General features: G+C 30.0%; 2 protein-coding genes across 3 annotated transcripts; both read left to right on the top strand.

The window, feature by feature from the left end:
- Positions 1 to 132: 132 nt before the first annotated feature.
- On the top strand, positions 133 to 1,863 carry LOC106345663 (phosphoglycerate mutase-like protein 1). The gene is made up of 9 exons (XM_013784836.3): positions 133 to 183; positions 287 to 394; positions 650 to 729; positions 838 to 940; positions 1,043 to 1,117; positions 1,303 to 1,391; positions 1,476 to 1,595; positions 1,693 to 1,737; positions 1,839 to 1,863. Exons 1-9 carry the CDS (start codon positions 133 to 135, stop codon positions 1,861 to 1,863), a joined length of 696 nt encoding a protein of 231 aa, XP_013640290.1.
- Positions 1,864 to 5,234: 3,371 nt separating this feature from the next.
- Positions 5,235 to 8,312, top strand: LOC106453125 (phosphoglycerate mutase-like protein). Of its 2 annotated transcripts, none has more exons than XM_013895377.3 (9): positions 5,235 to 5,499; positions 5,668 to 5,793; positions 5,892 to 5,971; positions 6,700 to 6,802; positions 6,925 to 6,999; positions 7,092 to 7,180; positions 7,529 to 7,648; positions 7,817 to 7,858; positions 7,941 to 8,312. In XM_013895377.3, exons 1-9 carry the CDS (start codon positions 5,434 to 5,436, stop codon positions 7,960 to 7,962), a joined length of 723 nt encoding a protein of 240 aa, XP_013750831.1. In that variant the 5' UTR covers positions 5,235 to 5,433; the 3' UTR covers positions 7,963 to 8,312. The 2 variants fall into 2 exon arrangements, with proteins under 2 accessions (XP_013750831.1, XP_013750830.1); XM_013895376.3 differs by having other exon boundaries at positions 5,236 to 5,499; positions 7,946 to 8,312.
- The last annotated feature ends 653 nt before the right edge of the window (positions 8,313 to 8,965 follow it).

Below are 8,965 nucleotides of genomic sequence, written 5' to 3'. Positions count from 1 at the left end.
TTCTCGTTATTAATAACTAATAGTATTCTTGTTAATGTGTTGTATGCGCGTATATATAAATGAATGTATATATATTTACAATGAAACCATAGCTTATAACTGTTTCTTAACGAAAACATTTTATGTGTAGAAATGGATGCAAGATTCTTGTACCCCTTGGAAAGCTGTAAAATCATCCACTTGGTAAGTCACAAATCATTAACAAGGCTGATCAACTACACACAAGTCACTTCTAGTGTTACTTTTTTAATACTTGCTAATCATGTTTATATATCTTAAATTGAAGTTGCGACATGGACAAGCGATGCACAATGTAGCAGCCGAGAAGGATAGGAATGCGTTGTTGTCTCCTCATCTTTTTGACGCTCCACTTACTGATCATGGTCACCAACAGGTAAATACTAAACATGTAATCTTAATACATCGATCAAAATTGCAATCATAGGTCCATTCTTAGATTCATTCACCTTTAAGGAAATAAGTCACATTAAGGATATAAGTCGTTATAATACTTATTCTCATGCGAATGATAGAAGTCACTACAACTGAAACTGAAAGTGGACATACATAGTTCTCACGTTAATGAAATAAGTCATTATAATACTTATTAGTATCGTTTTATTTCTAATCGTCGAATGCTTCTTGAAAGGTTGAGAACCTCCGCGAACGTGTTGTTTCAAGCGGGCTACTAAAGAGGGTTGAGCTAGTTGTAACCTCTCCCTTGTTGAGGTAACATTTTATGCATAAAATTTAATGAAGACTTTAAAGTTGATTATTTCACTTGTTTAATAGTGGAGAGTGTTGATTGGACTTATTAAATTTCTGGTGTATATATAGAACTATGCAAACCGCAGTTGGAGTTTTTGGAAATGAAGATAAACAACAAAATATCCCAAGCAGCCCTTCCATTGTGGCACTTGAGGTTGCTCGAGACCGTAATGTAAGATAAATACATGTAGAAATGTTTCGTATATTGACGCATGTGAATGAAATATCGCAAATTAAAAGTAAACAATATATATGAATACGTATGTTCACGCAGGGAGTCCGTCCTCCTGATATGAGAAGAAACGTGAGCGAGTATCAGACTCTTTTCCCCACCATTGATTTTTCCCAGGCAAATACCTTCTTTCACTTTTCCTTCGTTAATATATAAATGTTTTTTAAAAAATCTTTACCTTTGGAAATCTTTAACATATATAAAGCTTTATTAATAAATATTAAGAAGACGCATGTGTAATAATATATAAGGATCACGTACATGGTGATTTTTTCTAATATATATCTTGGATCTTATTATAGATTGAAAGTGAAGAGGACAATTTATGGAGGCCCGATGTTCGAGAATCCGAAGAAGAGATTTTTGCGAGAGGGTTAGAGTTCATGAAATGGTAATCCTTTTGAATCTTAACTTCGTTGAATATAAATAACATAGTATATATATTAAGAGATATTGATGAATTGTCTATAATTAGGTTATGGAAGAGACCAGAGAAGGAGGTCGCAGTTGTTAGCCATGGCATAGTTTTGCAGCATATGTTGTATGTGTTCGCAAACGATTGCGACAAGACAATTACACATGAACTTTGCAAGAGGTTATAATTTTTTTTCTTTTGCAGTATGGACCAACGTGTTAATTATTTGTATAACTATATATTTTTCGATCAATAATATGTTATGTGTCTCTTACAGGTTTGCTAACTGCGAATTGCGTACTGTGGTGATTGTAGACAAAGGGTTAGTGTGATCTTAATTAATTCTTAAGTAATTAATTTAATCAATTAAAAATTATCCATTATTTGACTTCTCATTCGTGTTGTTATATTTGTACTTTTCAGCTTGAGTTCTTCTACAGCAAATTGATTCCATGGAAGGAGAAAGTTTCAAAGTGTTTACCGAGTCTTTATTTAAATCAAAAGAAGTTACTTAATATTCATTTCATTGTTTTATTCTTGAAGCTCACTATTGTTAAGTTGAGCTTCTTCTAATTACGTGAACCCCTCGCTAATCTATTGTTCATCTTCTGCATTCTTTTAAGGGTTGTATTCAATAAATTAAATTAAACTCATATGAAGCGATAATAAAATACCAAGATTCATTGGTTACAAGACATTTAGTCTCCGCGTTTTGTTTTAGAGTTCGTATCGTGTGTGTCATGGAGTGGAATACGGTTTACTAGATTGCAACTTGTAAACAAAAAGGTAAATTAAATATTGTAAGTAATGCTAAACTGAAGATTGTTTCTCAGATCTAGCAATGTTGGTGTTCAAAAAAAAAAAAGATCTAGCAATGTATATCACAGAATTTTTAAGATATCCCTTAGACTATATTTGCGAAGTAATTTTGCCACATGTCCTTTCTACAATCAATTTCACAAAACAAATATGACATGGCTACCACAATTAATGACATGACTTCCGAAAAAATATGACATGGATAATTTCATTTAATATTGATTTATATTTTTGGCAAACTTATTAGAATATGGTAATAATACATATATTACATTTAATATTGATATTCATTTTGGTAAACTTTTTTAAATACGGTAATAGATCATACATCATCTATAAAATAAATATATTCATATATAACATTTCAAATTTTGAAATATTATTATTTTTGTATGATTATACAATTTGTATTACTAAAATTTTCAAAAATTTCTACAATTTTTAAAAAATTTAAATATCTAATCGTAAGATCATTAGTTTTTTATATACCTACAAATTTTATAAATATTGTTTAGGCTAAATTTTTGATAATTATACAATGTTATATCATTTTTATTAGTTTTATACAAATTGATTTAATATATATCAAATCTATATTAAATATTAGTAAGAAAATAGTAAAATCTATAATATTTAATAAAATTTATTTCTAAATATAAGTTAGATTAAAAAAATTTCTTACTGCACATGATGCAGGAAAACACCTAGTACTTTCTATATGTATATATATAGGTCTCTAACATTAAATCTCTTATATATTAACTGAAGAACATTTAAATTAAAAGTTGTAACCCTAAGTTTGTACTAATTAAAAAGAGATTCTGCTTAGATATCACTTAATTATGATGATAATTTAGCTTACGTAGCAGCTTAAGAGTCTTATTGAAAAAATGTTAGTCCAAATCTAATTACTAGGAAACATTATATTAAACCAAAATATAAAAAGCGTGTATTCTTTTCTTAAATAAAAACTACAGAATTACCTAATATGATTAACATATATATGTCAATTAATGATTATAAATAATGAAGATTTGATAACAATTTTTGCATCTTTTTTTTCATTTTTGTTTAATTTTATATTATTAAAAAAATTAAACAATCACATTAACCATATAATAAAAATAGATTTTTTTTATATGTTACATTTTAATTTTTTTAAATGACTTTAAATTAAAAAATGAGAAACCTTATAGTTATATTTTAAAATTTTTAAAACGACTTTAAATTACAAAAATAAGGAAACCTTATATGTTTTATTTTGCTTATATGTTAGATTTTTTCTTATATGCTATATTTTGAATTTTTTAAAACGACTTTAAATTACAAAAATATAAGTTTTCTTTAAGCATACGACTAAAAACATTAAAATGACATGTATCAATTCGATGGTTGATCTGAAACCTTTCAAAACCATATGGAAGATAAATGTAAAAATAATTTAACTGTGGAGACAATACTGTTCACTTTTTTCAAAAATGTGTTCGGTGGAAAAAATAAGGTTTTTATGTCATAGTTTGTTTAATGTCTAATCCGATCAACCGATGATATATTAATTATAGTTTAGTTCCATAATTTTTAATAAAAATTGATCCGGTCCATCGAAAAAAATTTATATAATAACAAAAAAAAACATTGTATATGGATAAATAAAATGATCAAATATGTAAAAAAAAATTATCAATAATATATACAAATAAACTCACTTTGGGAAAGATGCATGTCTTATCCTAGTACTAGTAGTGTTATTATATTAAAAGGAAAATAATACCAAATTAACTAAAGAAATCATTTCTAATGAGTTTAAATTTTGTTTTATTTTGTAATTTGTGAAATCACAACGCATTATGGTTTAGTGTTAAAAGTCTATCTAATTTTTAAGACTACTAACCATTAAATTTTGGGATAAATAAAACGAACCATTGGATGGAAGGTTGTTTAGTTTTTGAGAAACTACGCTTTAATTATTCCTAGAATGAGATTCCATGTTATATATATGTTTGAAGTGAATAGCGGGCAAGCACATGGTATGTGTTACTCATATAAGAAATGTCTTAGCACTCTTCTCTGAGATTCCTTTTTTATAGTCAAAAAAGTTTGGTGAAACGGCTTTATTCTTATTAATTTTTGTGACTACCATATCAAAGTTTTATGGTGTTCTTTATTTTTTTTAGAAAGGGTTCTCTATGGTGGTTTTACTCAAGTGAGTTGTGAGCTTCTCCGTTATGGTTCAGTGTGATTTCCAGACACAATGACGACATGTATACCAATAAGTTGGTTGCTGATCCCTTTCGTCACGTCCGGTGTAGTCAAAATAGACAAAATAGCCCCCCAACAATTAATATATTATATACACGTCTATACGTCTATACGGATGTAAAGGATGTACTAATAAAATGAAATATTCTCTCAATTTCAAAATAACCGATGTTTTATGATGTCAAAAAACTGATGTATATTTTTTTTTTACATTTTCAATACATTATTATGAGATAATAATTGTAAATTGTAAAAAAATTAAATAATTAGAAAAATGTTAAATTTTAATAATTGTAAATTGTAAAAAAATTAAATAATTAGAAAAATGTTAAATTTTTAAAGAGGAAAAACTAAAGTTTTTATAGCTTAACTTTCTCGTGAGTCAAACCAGGCCATTATAGCCCCGTCGAACTTCTGCTCATTGTTAACAATTTTGAAGAAGTTAATTGTTTTTATTGAAAAGACTAATTTATTTATAATTAAAATTTAAAATATTTTTGCAATATATGTGAAAACTCCAAAAATATACATTTTTGAAATAGTAGGAATAACATAAGTTTGACCCACCGTGGAACCACCCACCCAGTCAACACGGTGAGATAAAAGATAGCGTGACACCAACGCTATTACTTTAGGGAGCATTTGAATCTTTCAATATGCTTCCAAGAGGTTACTGAGTGGCTTCCATGAAAAGATGAGTGCAGAGTAGGATTGTGTATAAATAGCTGAAGAGTCTACACTCATTGTAGTTAACTTGAGTTGAATAAACAAGAAAATCGTTTTATAACAAACTTCTTCACTCTCTTCCTCCTCTCGATCTCAAGTTCTGCGTTTCTAATAGATCATGTGACCAAGTAAGGAACAAGAAGCATGAACAACGATATTGAGTTTGTAAATATTGGGTAAAGAGGTCTCTACAGAGAAGCGAGTACGTAAATACATGGATTTGTGTGGAGGCCATCCGCAAAAACTCTTATCATCGCCAAAGTTCAAAACTCTTTATTTGGTTAGTCTTACCATTTATTCATTTCAATCTCTATCTTATGGCCCAAGTTCAAAACTCTGATTGCCCAAGTACAAGCATATCCTTAGCTTTGATTATGAGATAGTCCTTAAAGGGTAAAATTGAGGGTTATATATTTTATATGTGTTGGACCGGAAAATATGGTTAAAGGTGAGGCATGCACAAGGAATCCACAATGTAGTATTAGAAGAGAAAAGAGGGATAGATGAGATAGGTGATGTTCATCTCTCTCCAAAGCTTTTCGATGCCCCTCTCTCTCCAAAGGGTGTCCAACAGGTGAGAATGAGATATATAACTAATTTTATTAGGGCCTTAATTATACCTTGAGATGCATTCCTGTATGTAAATATGAAACTCCCGATATAATTTCGCAGGTTTCTGAACAGCACAAACAAATATTAGAATCAGGATTACTAAACACTATCGAGTTAGTGATTACCTCTCCTCTGCGCAGGTACCTACCTTTTCGTACATGCCCCGCAAACTAAGAGCATCTACAATGACACTCTATTTTTTCCTCTATAATTTACAATAAAATAGAGTAACTCTATTATAGTATAACTTTTGCTCCAATGGTGTTACCCTATAAATAGAGTAAGAGTGAAATATAGAAGAATGTCATATTTTACTCTATATTTGGAGTGGAAAAGTGACATTTCTCTATATTTCACTCTATAATAGAGTAACTCTATCATAGAGTAACATCATTAGAGCAAAAGTTACACTATAATAGAGTTATTCTATTTTGGCGTAAATTATAGAGAAAAAAATAGAGTCCCATTGGACATGGTCTAAGTCTCCGATTCAGATGAGTTAAACCCATTTGGACAATGGACTTTTGCGGACATGATGCTTTAACAAAAATTCCTAATAACTATATTTTAAACATTTAAGTCTCCGATTATTTTGTTCAATTGATTAAGTAATACTGAATTTTCCTAAAAAAGTAGCTATGTCGATCATATTTATATTTATTATGTATAAAATAAAATTGAAAAATCATCGTTTTACTTTTTCAAAGAAAATAAAGAAATTAATTTTGTTTTAACTTTTAAGACCAGCAAAACTCCCTACTAAACGGGTTAAATGGGATACACAAAGAAATTAAATTTTGTTTTAACTTTTAAGACCAGCCCACTTCAATTCAGCACCTTGATAGTATCACTGTCCATTCAATCTCAGGGCAATGGAAACTGCAGTCGGAATATTTAGGGGACACAAAGATATAAATCTATCCCACAACTTCCCTCCAATTGTAGCACTTGAGCTTTGTAGAGAACGCATGGTAATATTAATTATCAATTTATAATGATTGGTTTATAATATCCCAAAACTTTGAGTGAAAGATTACTATATGCTCCAATAATCAATAACTATGCACTCTTATCCATTGCTCGATATCCTCAGGGACTATATCCGTGTGACCGTAGAGAAAGTATAAGTACCCGTCGCATTTGTTTCCCGGAGATCGACTTTACAATGGTATGGTTTATCTCACACGAATTCTCTAGAAGTTCAAAATGATCTACCTTTTATTTTCAGATTTTGATTAAAAAAAAATAATTTTGTCATAGGTAGAGAGTGATGAAGATGCTCTATGGAGAGAAGAGGAAAGGGAAAACCTAGAAGAGGTTTCTGCTAGAGGCTTTCGCTTTCTCAAATGGTAACCACCATAACTTTCTTTTCTTTCGACGTTCGCAGTTGTCTTTCTATTAATCACAAAACTAGTTGGCAAAAAAAAAAACAGAAAAACTATAGTCATTAGACATTTAGACCGGTAATATCTTTTTTCTTTTTTTTTGGAACACTGACTAACTGGTAATATCCATATTTTCATATTACATAATAATTCTAGTGAGTCTTTTTTTTTTCTTGGTAAACATTCGAGTGAGTCTTTATGCTTAGATGATTAAAATCTAGACAATTATATGGAGTTAATTAGTTTTTGCCTTTGTATAAAAATACATCAGAATAATTTTTATCATATACCTGGTACAATAAAAACATGTAGGTTATGGGAGAGACCAGAGAAAGAAATTGCAGTTGTAAGCCATGGGATTTTCTTGCAGCAAACACTTTGTGCCCTGCATGAAAAAGTTAGCATACCTCTTGAAGATAGTCTCCTCACAAGGTTGATAATTCGATTCTTGAAACTAATTAATCAGTCTCTTGTTAATTTATCTGTTTTAACGTGTAACTGAAACCATGGACACAAGTCATCGTACGTAAGATATTTAATAAGTATAATCAGTCCTGAGTATAATGAACTGATTTTATTGATCTTTTTTCTTTTGTTTAGGTTTGCTAATTGTGAACTACGGTCAATCCGGATAGATGAGAGGTATCTAAAAACAACTTTTAAGATATTGTAGGAGATTTAAAGTATAGTGTGCTTTTTTCTAAATTTTGTTCACAATTATAAGTGCAGTGACATGGAAGCAGTGACAGTAACGACTTATAACTGTATAAAAAACGTTGCTCCACCTTCACCTTCCCTTCACACGCTTGAATAGAAGTCATTACTGTGAACTGTGTTTTTATGTTTTCATGCCATGCACATAGCGCTTGGAACCAGGGAAGCAAGCCACATCAGAATCTGGTTACTAACCTAGCCTATGCGAGGGCATACATGCGTGTGAAACTCTCTCTTTTGTTTTTCTTGATTAAAGTTTTTACTTCCTGAGAATCTCTCTTCTTAGTTTCTTTTACTTATGCATGATTGAGTATTTTAAGAAAAATGGCTCTGCTTAAGTTTGTGGTTCCATTAAATATTATTTACATATGTCATTCCAATATGTGGTTGTAGTTGTAGTTGATTTTCTTATAAGAATGCATGCATCATGTAAGACCATGATTAACCCGGGGTTGTTATAGTGAGGTTCTTAGCGGAACCTCATCCTAAGAATCCCGGGTTAATCCTTTGGTAATAAAATTTCTAAATAACAGATTTGTTAAAAAAAAAATTAAATAGGAACTTTAAGAATCGATTTTTAGTTTTTTTGGTTAAAAGTTAATAAACAGTTTCTTAACTTCCGCTAAGAATCTCACTATAAGAACCCCGGATTAATCATGGTAAGAAAAAAATATTGAAAACTTATAACCAGGGCCGGTCCTGGGCTAAAGCCCATAAAGCAAGAGCTTTAGGTGCCAGAGAATATTACAATTTTGGGGCGCCGAATTATGAGAAGTTAACTTTAGTCTAGTGTCTTGTGCACTCCTCTTCCTGTCTCGAGCAAAAATGTTCGAAACTTTGCACATTCATCATTTTTACCTTCTAAACATGATTTTGTTACATGTCCCTTTTTTTCATTTTCTGATAATCGTCAAAAATACACAGGATTTCGTATATGTTATCCGTAGACATTATTAAAAGACAATTTAACAGTTGACAAAAAATAAAAGACAATTTAACATCTTTCCAGTTTTTTTCTTTCTGTTAACAATAAAT

This window comes from Brassica napus, chromosome C8 (assembly GCF_020379485.1).
Source record: "Brassica napus cultivar Da-Ae chromosome C8, Da-Ae, whole genome shotgun sequence".
Classification (NCBI taxonomy): domain Eukaryota; kingdom Viridiplantae; phylum Streptophyta; class Magnoliopsida; order Brassicales; family Brassicaceae; genus Brassica; species Brassica napus.
This window is presented reverse-complemented; position numbering and strand designations above follow the sequence as displayed.

Bases quoted from the DNA above. Each gene is read 5' to 3' on its own strand.
- LOC106453125 (XM_013895376.3), top strand. From the start codon at position 5,434: ATGGATTTGTGTGGAGGCCATCCGCAAAAACTCTTATCATCGCCAAAG. The intron at 5,794-5,891 runs GTGAGAATGAGA...ATAATTTCGCAG, and splicing joins CTCCAAAGGGTGTCCAACAG to GTTTCTGAACAGCACAAACA. The intron at 7,649-7,816 runs GTTGATAATTCG...TCTTTTGTTTAG, and splicing joins GAAGATAGTCTCCTCACAAG to GTTTGCTAATTGTGAACTAC.
- LOC106345663 (XM_013784836.3), top strand. From the start codon at position 133: ATGGATGCAAGATTCTTGTACCCCTTGGAAAGCTGTAAAATCATCCAC. The intron at 730-837 runs GTAACATTTTAT...GTGTATATATAG, and splicing joins GTAACCTCTCCCTTGTTGAG to AACTATGCAAACCGCAGTTG. The intron at 1,392-1,475 runs GTAATCCTTTTG...GTCTATAATTAG, and splicing joins GGGTTAGAGTTCATGAAATG to GTTATGGAAGAGACCAGAGA.